This window comes from Molothrus aeneus, chromosome 1 (assembly GCF_037042795.1).
Source record: "Molothrus aeneus isolate 106 chromosome 1, BPBGC_Maene_1.0, whole genome shotgun sequence".
Classification (NCBI taxonomy): Eukaryota; Metazoa; Chordata; class Aves; order Passeriformes; family Icteridae; genus Molothrus; species Molothrus aeneus.
In genome coordinates, this window is record NC_089646.1 from 529,984 (window position 1) to 551,066 (window position 21,083).

General features: G+C 51.9%; 1 protein-coding gene across 3 annotated transcripts in view; it reads right to left on the reverse strand.

The window, feature by feature from the left end:
• Positions 1-21,083, reverse strand: part of SCAP (SREBF chaperone) — a 60,461-nt gene that overhangs the window by 36,570 nt on the left and 2,808 nt on the right. For 2 of the 3 annotated variants that reach the window (XM_066549816.1, XM_066549805.1), the window contains exons 2-3: positions 9,802-9,989; positions 1,022-1,148 (exon numbers count right to left, since the gene is read on the reverse strand). In XM_066549816.1, the coding sequence (XP_066405913.1) occupies positions 1,022-1,148; positions 9,802-9,923 (249 nt within the window). In that variant the 5' untranslated portion in view covers positions 9,924-9,989. Of the gene's footprint in view, positions 1-917; positions 955-1,021; positions 1,149-9,801; positions 9,990-21,083 lie in introns of those variants that run through there. The other variant, XM_066549824.1, reaches the window with a different exon arrangement.

The window sequence follows — 21,083 nt, forward strand, 5'->3', positions numbered from 1 at the left end:
GAAGCCTCAGAGAAAAGGGAAAACAATATTATCTCATTTGCTTCTCCTGTGTTTTGCTGCTTTGGCATGTGGTTGGAGATTGTTTAACCAACATGTGAATTGTTTTTATTAATGGCAAATCACGGTCAGGCTGTGTTGGGGCTGTGAAGAGAGTCACAAGTTTTCATTAGTATCTCATTAAACCTTCTGTAAATATCCTTTCTCTATTCTTTAGTATAGTTTTAGTATAGCATTCTTTTATATAATATAGTAACATAAAATAATAAATCAGCCTTCTAAGAACATGGAGTCAGATTCATCATTTCCTTCCTGCCATGGGGGACCCCGAAAATCCCACAGAAGGGCTTTGCCAGACTCTGCTCTCCCTTCCCAAATCAGAGGGGGAACACGAGAGGACTGAGCAGGCAAGAACAAAAGGAGTCTGGTTCTCTGTTTGTGTTGTGGGGACCTCAGAGCCCACCCAGTGCCACCCCTGCCATGGCAGGGACACCTCCCACTGTCCCAGGTGCTCCCAGCCCTGTCCAGCCTGGCCTTGGGCACTGCCAGGGATCCAGGGGCAGCCCCAGCTGCTCTGGGCCATCAAGTGATGGGCAACCCAGCAGAGCCCTGGCCCCTCTCTGTGTCCCCAGCAGGGCCGTGACCCCTCCCCATAACCCAGCAGGGCTGTGTCCCCTCCTCGTGTCCCCTCCCAGCGGCTCCAGCAGGTGTATGTCCCTCCCCATGGCCCCAGCAGGTGGATGTCCCTCCCCATGGCCCCATGGCCCCAGCAGGGCCATGTCCCCTCCCCAGTGTCCCCAGTGTCCCCAATGTCCCCAGCAGGTCCATGTCCCCTCCCCAGTGTCCCCAGTGTCCCCAGTGTCCCCAGCAGGGCCGTGTCCCCTCCCCAGTGTCCCCACGATGTCCCCAGCAGCACTCACCCAGTCGGGGCGCTCCCCGGGCTCCCCGTGCTGCATTCCCTGCTCCCCGGGGGCTGTGTCCCCAGTATCCCCAGTGTCCCCACGATGTCCCCAGCAGCACTCACCCAGTCGGGGCGCTCCCCGGGCTCCCCGTGCTGCATTCCCTGCTCCCCGGGGGGAGCGTAGTCCTTCAGCGGCGTGCTGAACTCCACGGGGCCCGTCCCTGGCAGAGGCAGCTTCAGCAGGGGCGAGCTGGGGGGACACAACCAGGCAAATCCCTCACTTGGGAGGTTCATGCACTTTTACAGGCAGAATAAATTCGGTGTTTCCTGAAATATCTGAATGCGTCCCCAAAATGGTAACCTTGCCCTGAGGTTTAGCTCTAAATGCTGAAGGAATTTTCTCCTGGTGGTATGAAGAATAATAATAAAATTAGGAATTTATATTACATCATTATCATCATCATCATCATCATCATCATCATCATCATTATTATTATTATTATTATTATTATTATCATAGAAGAGTTTAAAAAATGAGCGGGCCCACTTTGGCAAAGCCAAGCTGTGCAGGACAGGAGACCCAGCAAGGGGGCTTTGTCTTTCATGGGACACACTGCTATCCCAGAGTCCTCCTCCCTCGGACAGGGATGGAAAAGTCCTGGGAGAGAAGAAGGGAAGACCTGGCAGGGCCTCTCCTGGATTCCCCCATCCAAGCTGGCTGTGGCAAAACCTCTCAGTATGGCCATGGCTCAGTAACTGCATATCCCACCCAAAGCCCAGACACTCCCTTGTTCCAGTGGCTGCTTCCCTGCCCCAAAGCCTTTATAATCCTCTGCTTTTCCTCTATTGAATTCAAACTATTTCCAAAACTTGTCATTAGCTTCATTGGTCCTCAAAGCACTTTTAAGAGCAGCAGTGAGACACCAAAACTATGAACTCTTGATCTTCTTGCTGCTTTGCCACCACAACCTCTGGTGATCGTAGTTCCTGTCCCGCAACAGAGACTTTGAACTATTCAGAAATTGAGAAAATGAGGTTACAGAGAGTTTAGAATCAGGTTTTTAACTCCAAATGTTCTCAAAAGTGGTTAAAAGCAAATCAGAATTGAACTGGTGGGAAAAGCAAGGCTGCTGACACACAGAGATCCACAGAGAATCTGGAACTGTCTGAACACCAAACTGAACCAAACTGAACTGGAGATCAGAACTTCAGTCTTTTTGTGGCCCTACAATTCCTGATATATTTTCCTGTTTGTAGATGAATTTTGTGGCAATACTGACACAATAAAGAGAAAGGCCTTGGAATTGTTTTCCTGGCCACTTCATTAGGGATTAGCTTGGATCATCAAAGGCCATGGAGGAACAAGCAGCATCTAAACACAAGGCTTCAGAGAGAACAACAAACAGCTGGAAAAGAACAATGAAATCAGAAGCCAAGCTTGTCAGATTTGCTCTTTATTGCTCTGACAGAAATACATCTAATTATTAGCATTTCCTTGGGCAAGGGCAGGGAAGAGAAAAAGGAACAGTAAGATCAAGCATAAGTGATAAACAAAGCAGAGCACCTTCAACAGATGCTTAAGGAGGAATTGTTTTTTCCCTAAATGATTTCAGTGCTGGCAGCTGTGTCCAGAAATCCAAGGAAAGCACTTGAGATTCACAGAAGGTGCTTCTGCAGGGAGGTATTCCCTGTGAGTCACCTGTGAGTTGGGAGGAGTCACAACAAGTGTTTTTTGTAGAATTTGAATAATTTACAACCAGAGACTGCTCAGATTCAGTCTGACTGTGGAGTCAGCTCATGTTCAGTCTCACTGTGGAGTCAGCTCAGGTTCAGTCTCACTGTGGAATCAGCTCAGGTTCAGTCTCACTGTGGAGTCAGCTCAGGTTCAGTCTCACTGTGGAGTCAGCTCAGGTTCAGTCTGACTGTGGAATCAGCTCAGGTTCAGTCTGACTGTGGAATCAGCTCAGGTTCAGTCTCACTGTGGAGTCAGCTCAGGTTCAGTCTGACTGTGGAGTCAGCTCAGGTTCAGTCTGACTGTGGAGTCAGCTCAGGTTCAGTCTGACTGTGGAATCAGCTCAGGTTCAGTCTGATTGTGGAGTCAGCTCAGGTTCAGTCTGACTGTGGAGTCAGCTCAGGTTCAGTCTGATTGTGGAGTCAGCTCAGGTTCAGTCTGACTGTGGAGTCAGCTCAGGTTCAGTCTGACTGTGGAGTCAGCTCAGGTTCAGTCTGACTGTGGAGTCAGCTCAGGTTCAGTCTGATTGTGGAGTCAGCTCAGGTTCAGTCTGATTGTGGAGTCAGCTCAGATTCAGTCTGACTGTGGAATCAGCTCAGGTTCAGTCTCACTGTGGAATCAGCTCAGGTTCAGTCTGACTGTGGAGTCAGCTCAGGTTCACTCTGACTGTGGAATCAGCTCAGGTTCAGTCTGACTGTGGAATCAGCTCAGGTTCAGTCTCACTGTGGAGTCAGCTCAGGTTCAGTCTGACTGTGGAGTCAGCTCAGGTTCAGTCTGACTTTGGAGTCAGCTCAGGTTCAGTCTGACTGTGGAGTCAGCTCAGGTTCAGTCTCACTGTGGAGTCAGCTCAGGTTCAGTCTCACTGTGGAATCAGCTCAGGTTCAGTCCCATTGTGGAATCAGCTCAGGTTCAGTCTGACCGTGGGGTGTTTCCCCTCCCTGGGTGTCTGTGCTGGCAGTGCTGGCTGTGCTGCTGCTGTCCCAGGGCCTTCCCAAGGGATCTGTCACCCCTGGGATCCCCGGGGCAGCAGAGTCCCCTCCCAGGGCAGGAGGGCTCAGCTCTCCTCCAGGCCCAGCGGCAGCTGCTGACTCCAGGTGGGATGAGCAGCTCTGCTGAGGGACCAGAGCAGGAGGGGATCCTGGATTCTCTCTGAGCTCTCAGTCCTGGGCCACGGCTCAGCGTGGAGGGAAAAGGGGCTCCTTGTGTGAACCTGGCCCTGCTGGTTTGGGACCCACCAGGTGCTGGGAACACGGAATGCTGGAGTGGTTTGGGATGGAAGGGACCTGCAGGATCATCCAGTGCCACCCCTGCCATGGCAGGGACACCTCCCACTGTGCCAGGGTGCCCCAAGCCCTTCCAGCCTGGCCTTGCCAGGGGTCCAGGGGCAGCCCCAGCTGTGACAGCTCTGGGTCACTGACACTGCACAGAGGCCCCACCTCAGCTCCAGGGAAGGCATTTCCAGCACTTGGGTTTGACTCTCCTCACATTTCTCTGTGTTAGGGATTTTTTTTGAGCAGCAGGGAAAGAGGTGAACAGAATGGAAAGCACAGACAGAGGAGGGAAGAACAGCAGGACCTGAAATGGCCACAAAGCAAAGCACAGCAGCTCCAGCCCAGCAGCAGGAACAGCCTCTGTCCATGCAGGGCCAGAGCCCTGGAACAGCTGCCCAGGGGGGCTGGAGTCTCCTCTCTGGAGACATCCCAGAGCCACCTGGACACAGCCCAGGGGACCCTGCCCTGGCAGGGGGCTGGCCTGGGTGACATCCAGACCCACCCAAGCCCACCCATCCTGGGATCTAACAAAGATGACAGGAAAGCTCTCATCTGATTTAGGAAAGGCTCTTTTGAGATGCTCATGTCCCTGTGCACCCTGACACCCCTCTGGAACCCAGAATAAAGGAAACACAGATTCTGTAACCAGCTGGAACTGCTGAACTGCAGCAGGAGCTGCATTCCAGCCAGCAGCATGAGGAGGAGCAGGCAGAGGTGCTCATCCAGGCACTGACAGATTTTGAAGACAGCTCAGGTGGCCAAGGTGGAGCAGGGCCAGGAGAGCTCCAGGCAAATCCCTCCCTGCACACTCCCCCTTGCCAGCCCCAGGGGCAGGAGCTGCAGGGCTCAGGTAACAGGAAAGGAGCTGATCCATGGAATGAAACCAGCTCCCAGCAGGACAAGCTTTGGGCCTGTCTGCAGCCAAGACAGAGCAGCCTGGAATCCCACTGCTGAGCAGGGAGGGAATCTGCTACCAGGGTCCTGCCACAGGGCTGGCAAGGCCAGTATCTGGCAGCAACAGTGCCTTTTTAGCCTTGGCAAGTGCACCACCAACCTGCTTCAGAGTGAGTGGTGGTGGCTGTGCCCTGCTTCCCTCTGACAGGGCTCCAAATTCTGCCCTGGAAAGGAGATTCCCCTCTCCTGTGCAGCACAAGCTGCTCCCAGAGTCATGCTGGAAGCCCACAGGAGACTCTGTTCTCTGGGGATCTGAAGAGTCTGACCTACTAATTCAGGTCCTCTGGCTCCCACACAAATAGTACAGACCTGTGCAAGAGTGATACAATCTTACAGAAATAAGGGAAGGTTTATTTTACATAAATAAACATGTACACACACACACACACACCTCCCCAGGGGCTCTGGTTCCAGCCTGTTCTGCCATTCCTCAGGAGCAGAACCTGTGCTTTGTTCATTAACAAAGCCCTGTTTAATTGCCCTAAACCTGCTTCAGACCCACCTGGCTCATCTGCAATCCTCACCTGAACTAAAAGCTGTTCCTCAGGGTGACACTGGCATTTCATATTTACCCCAATGGCCACATCCCCAGGTGTCACCTGTTCCCCTCTGGGCTGCTGTCAGACGAGGCTGGTGACACCCCCATTCCAGGGAAAATGCAGATCCCAACACAGAGCCATTCAAGTGGGATGAGGAAAATTAGTATCACCTACAAAGGGATTTATAGTAGAACAAGAAAACTCTCCCTCTGACGTGGGGACTAACTTGGATTTTCAGACTTTAGGACTGGAGAGTAAGAATGAGTCACAGGATTTTTTGCTTTGGGTATTAATTTATTCTCAAAGCCAGAGGTGCTGTGTCTTGTCTGTCAGTGACATTAAACACAGGGTCTGTACAAACCCTTCCAAGGGGAAAGGCACCCAAAACAACCAGACCAGACTCTGTGGTGACCTTATTCCCTGCATGGCACTGCCCTCACCTGCCTGAGGCCAGAGCCCCTGGTGGATAAATTGTGGACCTTGCACTTTATTTCAACTTTTGAAAACTGCCTGCACACAAGAACGGTGGGGTTTGACTGATGTGAGGGGAAGGGAAGCCACAGTAACTGAGATGATTTTGTCTGCAGCAGAATTCCACAAGCTGTCCTTGGTGCCAGGCACAGCAGGCAGGGCTGGTGCACCTCCCCTGCCTCTGACAGCTCAGGGTACCAGACCCACCCTCGTTTGCAGGGATGTCTTTATCCATTAACCCTGTTTCAGGAACATGGAAGGGGTCACAGGTGGCCTTGGCAGTGCTGGGAAATCCTTGACCTGGAGGCCTTTTCCACCCTTACCAGTTCCATGGCTCTGTGAGCTCCCTGCCCTGTGCAGGTCTCAGTGCAGCTGCACACAGAGCTGAGGGTCCTGCCCAGCCCTGCTGCACAGAAATGCTGCCTGAGTGAGCTGCTGCCTCAGTGCTGGGCCCTGATCCTCCCCCGGGGCTCAGGCTGTTCCTGGGCGGTGTCTGCAGAGTGCTGGGTGCATCAGGGAAACCCAGCCGGGAGAGAGGAGAGGAGAGGGAGAGGGAGAGGGAGAGGGAGAGGGAGAGGGAGAGGGAGAGAGGAGAGAGGAGAGAGGAGAGAGGAGAGGGAGAGGGGAGCTCCCATAGAGCACCCACAGCTCAGCTCCAGCAGGGGACCCGTGCCAAACAGCACAGTGCATCCTCCTCAGCACCCAGGCAGCACCATGCACCAGCTCCCAGGCAGAACAATGCACCCAGGCAGCACAATGCACCAGCCCCCATGCAGCACCATGCACCAGCCCCCATGCAGCACCATGCACCAGCTCCCAGGCAGAACAATGCAGCAGTCCCCATGCAGCACAATGAACCACCTCCATGCAGAACAATGCACCCAGGCAGCACAACGCACCGATGCAGCACAAGTCACCCAGGCAGCACAATGCACCAGCCCCCATGCAGCACGAGACACCAAACGCAGCACAAAGCACCCATGCAGCACAGTGCACCGGCTCCCACGCAGCACAATGCACCCGTGCAGCAATCCCTTCACTCTCACCCCCTGGCACGCCAGGTGCAGGACCCACTGTGGAACAGTTCTCACCTAATTAGCAAAGCCACTCCTCACAATTAACCCCTCGTTATCAGCGGGTAATGCACAGCAGCCCAGAGCAGGAGCTGGAACACCCCAGAAACGGCTCCTAACAGGGCCCAAGGCCTCCAGCCGCAGCCAGGCTGGGATTCTCTTTCTGCAGAGGTTCTCCTGCTCCCCAGGGCTGTCACCAGGCCTTTGCCACCTGGCTCTGCCAGGGCCAGGCTCTGCTTTGCTCAGGAATTCCTGGAACTCATGGAAGCAAACAGACTCCTCACACCTGATGGTGTCCTGGGTGGATTTCTGCAGCCTGGAGGGAACCAGACACTGCAGAACCCTCAAAGGTTGGCACTCAGGATGCAGACACTCCCACAAACCCCCAGTTACCAAAACCCTCCTGCTCTGCAGCCTCAGCTGCCTGCTCTGAGCAGTGACAGGGCAGCTCCAAGCCCTGACCCAGGGGGCTGAGCTGGTGACCCCAGTCAGATCTCCTCCTCTCCAGGAAATCCTGAATTTCAGAAGGGAATAAGCACATTTTGATCCCTCCCCAAACATGACACTCTGGGTGAACATTCACACTGCAGCAGTTTCCTGCATTTTCTGCCTGGGAGAGCTGGGATGAGGAGCCTGAGCCATCCTGGAAGCCATTTCCAAGCAGGAGTGAGGTGACACAGTGACACACGGGGGACCCTGGCTTGGCTTTGCTGGGTGCAGCTTCCAGGTGAAGAAATGCCACTGGAAAGCTGCACCTGGCAAAGCTGGAGTAAAACACAGAGATTGCTACCTTGCAAGTAGCGAGATATATCCAGATATCTCTGTCTTTGATATCTTTCATATCAAAGACAGAGAAATGTAGGAACCACTTGGGTGGGCCTTGTAGGAGCTTCATGTTCTACAGGACAAGCCTGAGAATAAAAGTGTCCCTGAAAGGTACAAGGGGTCCTGTGGAGCAGTGAAAAGCCAGGAAGCAACGGCCCCACTGCTGCTCACAACCACAAAGGGTTCCAGCCAGGAGAAGCCACCCCAGAGGTTTTCCACGTGTGAAAATCCTCCCTTTGATGATGTTTTAACTGAGATGTGCAAGCAGCCCCCGCCACCCCCACAGCTCAAAGGAAAACCTGTGTCTGTGCCAACACAGGTGGAGCTTTCCTACAGACAGGGGAGCAAAGCATCACAAGGGGCTTATTTTGCCCAAAAGAGACAAGAGAATTGAAGCCTGCAGGACACAGTCTGTACATGCACATGTGTGCATGGTCTGGGGACAAAGGTTTGCTCCGCCCCATAGTGCCCTGCTGGAGGTGATTCTGAGCCCGTGTGACATTCCTGGGAGGAAAATTATATCCACCTGCAAACCAGGGATCCACATTAAGGTCCATAAGGACAGTGGGGAATCCACTCCCACACGGGCATGCCAAGGGTGAAACAGAAGAGTGCAGGCTCCAGGGAGAACAGGACAGGCAGGTGTGCAAGGAAAGATCAGTTTTCCTTCTCCCCATTTTTAATTCATGGCTTTGGAGGCCACTACCAGGTGCTTGAGGGTTACCTTAATCTCATTTATTGCTTCACTTCACTCATTCAATTAGTTCTTACTTATTAAACCAGATGCAGACACTTCATCCCCATTGTTTCTTCTGTTCCACAAAAGGAGATGACAAAACCTACAAAGTCTAAATTTAAAAAGAGCTTCTGGGTGGGCCCAGAAGGGAGAATGCTGCCAAGAATCCCTGTGCCCAGCCTCGTGTCACTGTCACATTTTCTGGAAAAATCCCCTTGCCCAGGATTCTTCTCCTGGGAAGCTGAGAAACCTCAGAGAAAAAGGAGAACAATATTATCTCATTTGCTTCTCCTGTGTTTTGCTGCTTTGGAATGTGGTTTGGACATTGTTTACCAACAGGTGGGTGTTTGATTGGTTTCATGTGAATTGTTTTAACTGAATGACCAAACACAGCCAGCTGTGTCCGGACTGGAGAGAGTCACAAGTTTTACATTAGTATCTTGTTATGCCTTCTGTAAGTATCCTTTCTGTGTTCTTTAGGTGGTATAGTATTATTTAGTATAATATTGTTTATATTATATACATAATATAAACTATATTATAGTATATAATACTATACCATCTAAAGAATAGTTTTAGTATAGTATAACATAGTATAATAATATAGTATAATGTAGTATAGTACAATATAGTATGATAGGATATGATGGATAGGATATGATATAACATAACATAATATAATATATCATAACAAAATATATATTATAACATAATATATCATAACATATAACATATTGATATAATATATTGATATAATATATTGATATAATATAATATATATTATATACTATAATAGTTTTAGTGTAGTTTTAGTGGAGTACAATATATTATAATAATACAGTATAGTATAATATAGTATAATAATAAATATAGTATAATAATATAGTATGCTAAGGTAGTATAATGTAGTATAGTATGATATGCTATGATATAGTATGGTATGATATTATATGATAGGATATGATATATCCTTATATATCCTAATATATTTAATATAATAAAATATAATATAAATCATACTATAATATATCAAACAAAATATATAATGTAATACTATAATATATCATAACGTGTATCATAACATAATATAATATAATATAATATAATATAATATAATATAATATAATATAATATAATATAATATAATATAATATAATATAATATAATATAATATAATATAATATAATATAATATAATATAAATTAGCCTTCTAAGAACACGGAGTCAGATTCTTAATTTCCCCCTGCCGCAGGGGGCAGGAAAATCCCTGATGCCCGTGTGCCCGAGGGGGGCAGGACTCACCAGCAGGCCAGGATGCAGAGGGCAGTGAAGAGGATGATGGGGATGGGGTAGGAGGCACAGAGCAGCCCGTGGCTGTAGAACGCCCGCGAAATCCTCTCGCGCAGCCTCTCAGTCAGGGTCATCCTCACCTCCAGGCCATCCCGGGGCACAGCGGCGTGGGCAGCCCTGCAGGGAGGCACTGCCTCCACCTGGGAGGGCACGGGGACAGAAACAAGGGAAATAAATGTTAGCAGCTTGGTTTAGAAAGATTGCCAACGTTAGGGAAGGAATTCTTCCCTGGGAGGGTGGGGAGAGGCTGGGATGGAATTCCCAGAGCAGCTGGGGCTGCCCCTGCATCCCTGGGAGTGCCCAAGGCCAGGCTGGACATTGGGGCTTGGAGCACCCTGGGACAGTGGGAGGTGTCCCTGCCATGGCAGGGGTGGAACTGGATGGGCTCTGAGGTCCTGTGCAGCACAAACCACTCTGGGATTTATTTATTGATGCTGTGAAATGACTGAGCAGATCTCAACCTCGCTGTCAGGGCTGGACCATGCCTGTTCCAGGGGAAACTCAAGAACAACATGGATATGCTGCTCCTGTAGCACAAAATACATCACAAGTGGCTCTCTGACCAGCCTGGGCTGCCCAAGGCACTCTGGGGAGGAGCACAGCACTGGCAACAATTCCTGGTACCTTCAAGGAGGAAAACTTTCTATTTACTCTCTTCACCTGCTGTCCAACAGCAGCATTCTGTAAGAAAACACTGAGCATTCCAAAGCCAGTATTTCTTTATCACTTGGGGGGGTTGCATATTAAAATCTGCCATCTTTATTTGCTTTATGCTGTGACAGAGCTCCTAAGAGTGAACAGCAGGAATTGTTCCTGCTCCAAGTCATTTCTGCAAACAGAGATTGTCTAAGCCAAAATAAACCTGTGGATTGCAGGACAAATGTTAAAGGAGAATTTCCTGCCTCTTGCATGACTGCAAACCCAAGACAAAGTTTGCCTGGAAGCACGAGGGCAGCAGGATGTGCCCACCTTGCAGCCCCACAGGTGACACTTCTGGCTTGCTTCAGGTACAAGAGACAGACACAGCACAGAATCCCAGGATCAGTGAGCTTGGAAAAGCCCCCCAAGGTCCCTGAGTCCACCCTGTGCCCCATGGCCACCTTGTCCCCAGCCCAGAGCGCTGAGTGCCACCTCCAGGGACACCTCCAGGGATGGGGACTCAGCACTGCCCGGGCAGCCCCTACCAACCCTGAACCTCTCTTCAGTGAGGGAATTTCCCAATTTCCACCCTGAGCTGCCCTGGCCCAGCCTGAGGCTGTTCCCTCTGCTCCTGTCCCCATTCCCTGGAGCAGAGCCCATCTCCCCCTGGCTCCTGTGTCCTGCACTCTCACAAAATCGAGGCTGACCAGCAGAAGGAAGAAATGTAGAACTTCCCTTTGCAGGAAAAATCAACTCAAACTCGCTACTTTTCCCCAGACAAAAGCTTTTATCTCACTCAACAATAGTTACATGTTCCAAATTCTTTGCGTTTCTGCCTGAAAGGCTTTACAGCCTTCCCAGGAGCCTCCCTGGACACTAAGGGCAGGGAAACACAGCAGAACCCACTGTGAGCTCAGAGGATAAGCTAACAAAGGTAGGAAACTTTCCTTCTTCTAACACACAGTCACCTGGGGTTTTAGGCAGAGTCAACTGCTCAGTTTCCCACAAAATGTTCTGGAAGCAGGCCTCAGCATTAGTGTAATAAAAACACACAGCTGAGCCAGTGAAGCCTGGAGGGGGGAAATAGAAGGAAAAATCCCAAATAAATCCCTGCTCCATAGTGCTTTTCTTGCACTTGAATACATTCAGTCATTTGCTCCATCATGTTGCCTAGACCTGAACCTCCAATGGGGATTTTAACCCAGCATTTTCCATTTACAGCCCCAAGCTTGGCAAAGCAGGAACAGACCCAACGTGGTCCTTCTGCCCCCTTTTCCAGCATCCCAGCAGGACCCACACATCCAGGGGCTGACCTGGCTGTCCACACCTGCTCTGCAGATGGAACAGGAAGGAAGGAAGGAAGGAAGGAAGGAAGGAAGGAAGGAAGGAAGGAAGGAAGGACTAAAAATGAGGATTTATAAAGGTGACTGGGTGGGTCTGTGCTGTTGGAACAGCTCAATGTGATGCTCACACCCCTGGGGGCCAGGTGGGAGCAGCAGCAGTGAGGGAGGGGTCCCCAGCAGTAATTCCCCCTCCTGGTGCTGCAGGCACTGCCCTGTACCCATAAACCCATCAATCCCACACAGGCTCCTGGGGGATCAGAGCATCTCCTGCCTTCAGAGCTGCCCCAGAACACGTGGGAGCAGCAGGACTGACACCAGAGCTCCTCAGATTCCTGCTGGAAGTGACACATCTGCCCTGGGCTCCAGCTCAGATCATGACCTGTCACCATCATATTTTCTAGAAAAATCCCTTGCCCAGGATTCTTCTCCTGGGACTCTGAGAAGCCTCAGAGAAAAAGGAAAACAATATTATCTCATTTGCTTCTCCTGTGTTTTGCTGCTTTGGAATGTGGTTTGGGCATTGTTTACCAACAGGTGGTTCTTTGATTGGTTTCATGTGAATTGTTTTGACTCATTGGCCAATCATGGTCAGGCTGTGTCAGGACTCTGGAAGGCGTCAGAGTTGTCATTATCTTTTTAGCCTTCTGTCTGTATCCTTTCTGTATTCTTTAGTATAGTGTTTTTTAATATAATATAACAAATCAAACAATAAATTAGCCTGCTGAGAACATGGAGCCAGATTCACCATTCCTCCCTTTGACAGGGTCTCAGAAAATACCCCAGTGAGGCAGGAAGGAGGCTGCAGGCAGGACAGTGTGACACAGGGAGGGGTTACAGGTGTCTCCCTCACCTCTGGGCTCCTCCCAGCTCACACAGAGCAAAGGAGCTGTAGGAGAATGGGGGGGTAGGGTGGTCAGGACGGACAGAGATGAGCGATCTCTGAAGCCAGGTCATGGAACTTGGGGTTTATTGCAAAGGGCCAGGGTGCAGGGGCCTTTTGGGATTTGGGGTTTATTGCAAAGAGCCGGGGTACAGGGGCCCTTTGGGATTTGGGGTTTATTGCAAAGGGCCAGGGTGCAGGGGCCTTTTGGGATTTGGGGTTTATTGCAAAGGGCCTGGGTGCAGGGGCCTTTTGGGATTTGGGGTTTATTGCAAAGGGCCTGGGTGCAGGGGCCTTTTGGGATTTGGGGTTTATTGCAAAGGGCCTGGGTGCAGGGGCCTTTTGGGATTTGGGGTTTATTGCAAGGGGCCGGGGTGCAGGGGCCTTTTGGGATTTGGGGTTTATTACAAAGGGCCGGGGTGCAGGGGCCTTTTGGGATTTGGGGTTTATTGCAAAGGGCCTGGGTGCAGGGGCCCTTTGGGATTTGGGGTTTATTGCAAAGGGCCGGGGTGCAGGGGCCTTTTGGGATTTGGGGTTTATTGCAAAGGGCCTGGGTGCAGGGGCCTTTTGGGATTTGGGGTTTATTGCAAAGGGCCTGGGTGCAGGGGCCTTTTGGGATTTGGGGTTTATTGCAAAGGGCCGGGGTGCAGGGGCCTTTTGGGATTTGGGGTTTATTGCAAAGGGCCGGGGTGCAGGGCCCTGCTGGGAGCTGCCAGGCACAGCTCAGAGCAGGCACAAGAGAAGAGAGGGGGAGAGAGGATGAGAGGGTGAGAGAGGATGAGATGATAAGAGCATAAGAGAGTAAGAGAGCAAAGTTCCCGTTACAATACAATAAATCTTCTGTGTTGAATATTCTAATTCTCACTAACCAATCTAGTACAAATACAAATCCTATAGCATTTCCATACAGCCTATAAGAATCATTACATTACCATCCTGTGTTACATTTTAAACCCTAAAATCTCCTCTTTGGGTCCCTTCTGCCAAGCTGTAGGGTCTGCTCTGACCCTTGGAGCTGTCTGCAGGCAGAGGGTGTTGTTCCATCAAAAGGGGATTGCCTTCAGTCCAGCCACACCATTGTTTTCCAGTTGTTCAGTAACTGAGGTGTCTCAAAGCTTGCTTTCATTTCAATCTCGCTTATAGTTTCCATATTCTCAAAATCTTTTGCCAGGCAATCATATTGATAAGGCTTTCCTGCTCCATCTTCCCCAACAAGGAGCCATCACAAACCCACAGGCTGATCCACAGGCTGCAAACAGCTCCCAGCCCTCCCCAGCAGTGCCCAAAGCCAGCAGCACAGACAGCCCAGCACGAGGGAAATCTCGGCTCCCTGCAGATGCACAAAATGGATGATGGATTGCTCAAACCCCAGAAAAGCAGCTGGATTTCCTTGCCCTCTGTTTGGCCCCAGAGGTGGCTCAGGGCTCTGATGCTGTGAGTGATCACCCACTGCTCTCACTGCCATGGGAGCTCCCAAACCCCACTGTCCACAGAGGGAGGAGGGCAGGGAGAGAGGCACAGAGCTCAGAACCCAGCTCTCCTCTCCTCAGCAGGGGCCAGGGAACATTCCTCGGGACTTCAGAGGTGGGAAAACAAGAGCCTGGCTCCAGACAAGCTCCTTCAGAGAAAAGCTGCACAATGGGCTCTAACACCAAGGTCCTGCTCTCCCCTGGCATTCCCATGGGAAGAATGAGGGGCTTTGTGCTGCCAGAGGACACGGAGGTCACGAGGAACAGAGCACTTCCTATGGGAAAATCCCAGCCATGCACCACCCTGGGCAGGCTGCAGGCTGTAAGGGGTTAACCCCAGCACTGCTGTCAGGAACAAGGCCTGGCTGTAAGGGGTTAACCCCAGCCCTGTGTATGAACAAGGCCTGGCTGTAAGAGGTTAACCCCAGCACTGCTGTCAGGAACAAGGCCTGGCTGCAAGGGGTTAACCCCAGCACTGAGTAGGAACAAGTCCTGGCTGTAAGGGGTTAACCCCAGCCCTGTGTAGGAACAAGGCCTGGCTGTAAGGGGTTAACCCCAGCACTGCTGTCAGGAACAAGGCCTGGCTGTAAGGGGTTAACCCCAGCCCTGTGTAGGAACAAGGCCTGGCTGTAAGGGGTTAACCCCAGCTCTGAGTAGGAACAAGGCCTGGCTGTAAGGGGTTAACCCCAGCTCTGAGTATGAACAAGGCCTGGCTGTAAGGGGTTAACCCCAGCTCTGAGTATGAACAAGGCCTGGCTGTAAGGGGTTAACCCCAGCACTGCTGTCAGGAACAAGGCCTGGCTGTAAGGGGTTAACCCCAGCCCTGTGTAGGAACAAGGCCTGGCTGTAAGGGGTTAACCCCAGCTCTGTGTATGAACAAGGCCTGGCTGTAAGGGGTTAACCCCAGCCCTGTGTTGGAACAAGGCCTGGCTGTAAGGGGTTAACCCCAGCCCTGTGTAGGAACAAGGCCTGGCTGTAAGGGGTTAACCCCAGATCTGAGTATGAACAAGGCCTGGCTGTAAGGGGTTAACCCCAGCCCTGTGTAGGAACAAGGCCTGGCTGTAAGGGGTTAACCCCAGCCCTCTGTAGGAACAAGGCCTGGCTGTAAGGGGTTAACCCCAGCCCTCTGTAGGAACAAGGCCTGGCTGTAAGGGGTTAACCCCAGCCCTGTGTCAGAACAAGGCTCCGAACAGCTCTGAGTCCTCAATGGATTCCCGTTCACACAAGGGCACTTTCCATATTCAGAAGGTAGAAAATGACATTGCACCGCAGCTCTGGGGCTGAAAGGCTGACACAAGTTTTTGAGCCAAATTTCAATCCCCAAAATGTGCAAACTTTCTTCATTTTACCTGTCCTGCCTGACTTTGCCAGCTTTACCCCACTTGTTCTTGCCTCTTTTCCTCCCTCTACAACATTCATTCATGGTTTGAGTTTAAAATTTCAGAGGTTGTCTGGAACAGACCCCATTTTATAAGTGGCATTTCACTCATTATTAACATCTCTTGAAAAGCTGGAGTAGCAACAACAACGAAGATTTAAAGAGAACACTTCAGTAATCTCTACATGTCAGATAAAGTTATCTGCTCCCCAAACAGGGGCTGACATTCAAAAATCGCTTTCCAAAAGGGTTTTCAGGACATTTTTAAACTTTTCTGCCACAAGAGAAGAACCTCAGTTCGCTCCTGCTTTGGAAGTCATTCACTGAATGTGGTTTCTATCCTTTCTTCCTTCCCAAAATACTCCCAGCAGCACCAGACAACAACTTGCTGTGGATGATGAGACAGGACAGGACGTCCCACATCAGAAGCACAGAAGTTTGGGATAGGTGACAAAAAGAGAAAATGCCCAAATTTAGAAAAAACACAATTTCAAAGTTCACTCCTCTTGTTGCATCCAGCCAAGGGAAGCTCCCTTGCACAGATCATCCAAACACAAGGAAACAGAGAAGAACAGAGATTCCAAATACAAGGAAACATTTCCCAAGCCCTTCTTCTCCATTACAGTTCTTGCCCCACCTGCACAGTTGGGAATGATCCCCTCCACAGGCACAGAATCCCAGAATGGTCTGGGCAGGAAGGAACCTAAGGATCACCCAGTCCCAGCAAACGGGATGTGATGCACAGAGGGAAACACCATCCTGGGATCCCCATCCTCAGTGCCCTGAAGGTGTGACAGGATGCAGTGTGAAACAGGAAACCGTGTGTTGGAATGGGGAATGGAATGGAATCAGGGTGTAAATCCATCCTCACGCTGCACTGAGCACTCCTGCTCCTCCTCCTCACCCCACAAGGGACACAGGGGTGCCCACAGACAGAGAGCAGCCCCAGAAGGCTTTTCCAGCTGCAGCAATTTGCTCAGGAAGGGGACCCCAGGGATAACCCTGTGTGCACCAAACCAACCCCAGAGCTGCAGCTCAAAATAAACCCCAGCTAAGCCGGGGAAATCCTGTCCCCAGGACACTGTCCCTGTCTCAGGGGTTACAGCCAGCAGAGAGCCACCAGGGCCTGCTGAGCAAAGCCAGGGTCCCTTGGCTCTGGGAGCCCCTGGTACACGAGCCCCAGGCTGGCTGCAGTGTCCCCAGGGTGGCTGCAGTGTCCCCTGGCCACCTGCAGTGTCCCCAGGCTGCTCTTGGTGCACCCCTGGCTGGCTGCAGGGTCCCCAGGGTGGCTGCAGGGTCCCCTGGCCACCTGCAGTGTCCCCAGGCTGCTCTTGGGGCACCCCAGGCTGGCTGCAGTGTCCCCAGGGTGGCTGCAGTGTCCCCAGGCTGCTCTTGGGGCACTCCTGGCTGGCTGCAGTGTCCCCAGGCTGGCTGCAGTGTCCCCAGGCTGCTCTTGGGGCACCCCTGGCTGGCTGCAGTGTCCCCAGGCTGGCTGCAGTGTCCCCAGGCTGCTCTTGGGGCACTCCTGGCCACGCTCAGGAGGCACAGGGAGCCTGCCCTGGCAAACCCTGACACAAAGCATCCACGTGATCCCTTTGGAACAATCTCCTCCTCTTTGTTTATCCATGCAGCCGCTCCACAAGTGCCTGGGGAATGGCTTTCTCCTGAAAACAGCAGAGCCTGATGCAACAGCCCCGAGCAGTTACAGCTGAGGGCACCCCAGGAACCCCAGCTGGGCAGTGCCACCTTCCCCTCTCCTGGCCCTGCAGCCAGCCCAGGGCCAGGCACACACACCAGAGACTCCATCCATCCTCCACTCCTTGTGTACACAGCCCATCCAGCACAGACCTGCAATGCTCTTCCCTTTCTACTACAGGTAGTAATTCTACTCATGCTCTTTCCTAATCCCCTCCACCAGAGCAGGGTCAACATCTCAGCCCAAGCCTCTTGTCTGAAGTACAAAAGTTGGCAAAATGCTCTTGGATCATCTGCCTGGACTTGTGCAAAGTCTTGGGGTCCAACAGCACAAGGAGCTGGAGCTGCTGCAGGGCTGGAGCCGGGCTGGGAGAGCTGGGAATGTTCCCCTGGAGAGGAGAAGGCTCCAGGGAGAGCTCAGAGCCCCTGGCAGGGCCTGGAGGGGCTCCAGGAGAGCTGGAGAGGGACTGGGGACAAGGCATGGAGGGACAGGACACAGGGAATGGCTCCCAGTGCCAGAGGGCAGGGATGGATGGGAGATTGGGAATTGGGAATTGTTCCTGTGAGGGTGGAGAGGCCCTGGAAGAGAAGAAGCTGTGGCTGCTCAATCCCTGGATTATCCAAGGCCAGGCTGGACAGGGTTTGGAGCTGGGATAGTGGAAGCTGTCCCTGCTATGGCAGGGAATGGAACAAGATGGGCTTTAAGGCCCTGTCCAACCCAACCCAGGATCCTCTGGCTCTGTGTCATTCATGGAATGGTCACTTGGTCTGTCTGTGCCATCCTGAGGCTCCCAGCACTGCTCATATCATGGACAAGCACCAAAGAGCCCAGGCCACCCCCAGTCCCCAGCAAAGCCTGTGAAGGACACAAACTGCAGCTGAGCCCTTGGGCACAGCCCTGAGAGCTCCCTGGGCAGCCCTGAAGGACACAGCACTGCTCATCCTACCAGCAGGGACAGCCCTGTCCCACTGCCCCAGCACGGGCAGGGACACAGCCCAGAGCAGGGACAGTCACAGGGACACAGGGACAGCCCTGTCCCACTGCCCCAGCACGGGCAGGGACACAGCCCAGAGCAGGGACAGTCACAGGGACAGCAGGGACAAAGGGACACAGGGACTCTGGGGGCTCTGTAGACAGCTCTCACTCAGAGCAGGGACAGTCACAGGGACACAGGGACAGCAGGAACAGCAGGAACACAGGGCTGCAGTGGCTCTGGGGGCTCTGTACATGGCCCTCACTCAGAGCAGGGACAGTCACAGGGACAGCAGGGACACAGGGACTCTGGGGGCTCTGCACACAGCCCTCACTCAGAGCACAGCGAGCTTTGCTCAAGTTATTCCCAACACATTTTATCCAGTTTGCTCTTCAGCAGTGCCAGAAATGTCCACAGGTGTCACACAGGGTTTGGTTTGGTTTTCCCTGGGCCCCTCCCTGCTATTTAACCCCTTCTGCTCCCAGGGGGCACAGCCAGCCCCAGAGGGGGATGTGGAGCCATGGGATTGCTGAGGCTGGAGGAGCCCTTGGAGTCCCACTGCTCCCACAGTGCTGCCAAGGCCACCACCAGCAATGTCCACACTCAGACTTTCACCTGCCCCTTCCCACACACACAGGAGGTCACCAGGTTCCTTTAATTAGGGATTACATCTCATCAATTATCCTCATGCCTGCAGCTGGCTATTTTTGCTTGAACCCCAACCTCACCACTGTCCTTCCTCACCACCAGCCCCATTTCAGGCCATGTTTAATTGCTCAAACCCATTTCTCACTCCTGAGTCACACGTGCAGCCCTTGCCTGCTTTATGTCATTTACAACTTGAATGTGCACAGTCTGTTCTGGCACTTCAGTGGTGAGGGAGCCCCCAGAGCCCCCTCAGAACACCCAGGCCCATTAACAAGGCTGTTACTGCTGCTCTGAATACATTCATTTATCCGTCACAGACTGGCACCTTCTTAGGCTCAGAGTTTATTTCAATTGCACCTACTCAAGACTGTTCTTTGGATAAAACTCAAATCTTAGAGGATTCATGGCCACAGCTGCTTTTCTGCAGCCAGGAACAGCCCTGGTATCTTATCCTGGAAAGAGCAAGCTCACCTTGGCAAGGAGTACCTGTGGCAAAGCAGCACCAGCCATTCTGCACTCCTGCTCCCTGCCAGGTTCTTTTCAGCCATGTCCCACCTGCTGCAGGATTTTGGGATGAGCGCTCCTGCCCATTCCCCTTGTCCCACTCCCACCCACACCAACGGCTCGCTCTCCTCCAGCCTTCAGAAACATCACTGACTTTCCATGCCTCAAAGATGCCTCCTGAAGCTTTCAGGTCTTTTTTAGTCCGTGCTTTGAGCACACAGAAATCCCTCCCTGAAACGACAGCTTGCAAAGCTGCTCTTTGTTTTTGTAGCCTGCCACCAGCACCAGTTGCTCACCAAGAGTCAAAAGGTGCTGAACACTCCAGTTTTGGGGGTGCCACACATCAGGTTTTCCTCTTTGTTCTTTCCTTTACCACATTCTGCCATGAGGACATTCCCAGAATAATGTGTGCCCTGATGCCCTCTGACAGTCAGGTTTGATTTCTATCTTAATCCTCCCTTTGTGGCCTTGCTGCTGTTCAAAAGAGGAATGGAAACACCTCAGGGTTCGAATCACCCTGACTGCAGGAGTGCTGGAGATAAATCAGCACTTCAAGGATTCGTGCCCAGCTCCAGCCCTGCTTTTGTGAGGCAAAGTTTGCCTGGGAAGCACCTGGGGCCATTCACCATCCCAAGGAGGCCAGTGGAGATTCACTCTCTTCCTCAGTTATCTTCCACCTCAGAAAACCAGGATCTGAGCTGAGCACAGCTCCTTCCCTGCTCCTTTCTCCAGGGCTGGGGCTCCTCTCCCTGCACAGGACACATTTCCTGCCTCAAAACTCTCCTTCAGAACAGAAATCAGCATCGGTGGTCAATGATCAGCATTAGGAAATAAAACCCACACCAGCCTGTTTAATGCAGGCAAACACCTTCTGTCTGCATGCTTTGGTGTTTAGTTCTGAAACAGACAAACTCAAAACTCAAATCCATGCCCGAATACCTGAACTGCACCTTCTCTGCACCTCTTTTTAAGGGATGTGCCACCACAGATGCTTCACCCTGCAGCTTGGCAGGGCAGGGACAGTTAAAGAGGACAGTAACACCTGCAGGGGTGCCCAGATGGGCAAACATTGCCTGTGGAAGGACCTGGAGCTCCTTCCCCAGCCCTGCTCCAGCCCCAGGAGCAGACAGCAGCTTCCCAAAACCCTTCCCAGGTAAAACCACATCCACGTAAACCCTCTAAACAGAACCCTGCATTTTCCAAACCCACACTCCATACGGGGTCTGTTTGCCTTGTCCTAGAAGAAAACCCCTCCAAAACCCCTCAGAAATACCTGCTGAGCACCTTCACCCACCCTGCAGCAGAGCCCAGCCAGCACTGCCAGGGGTTTCCTGACTGACTGGAATTAGAGCTGGGTCAAACACAGTTTATCCCTTCAGCACCATCATTTCCCAAAAACACCTTGTGGAAACATAAACCAGGAGTGTTCCCGTTCCAGAGGGAGGGCTGGGGTGCAGCACCAGTTGGGTTCCTGTTCAGTGAAGGGTTTCCACAACTTGAGGATTTGGCAGGGAACCAGAAGTGTGCCCTTGGCTCTCTGGGGAACACATTTCCACACAGACCCAGCCAGAGCTCCAGCCCTGTTTCCAGCCTGACTCTGGAATTCTGGAAGCTCTGGTGTCAGGCATGGCATTGCCAGGGATCCCCTCACAGGCAGGATGACAAAAGGGAGAGAAACCCCACAGTTCTGATCATTAATCCATG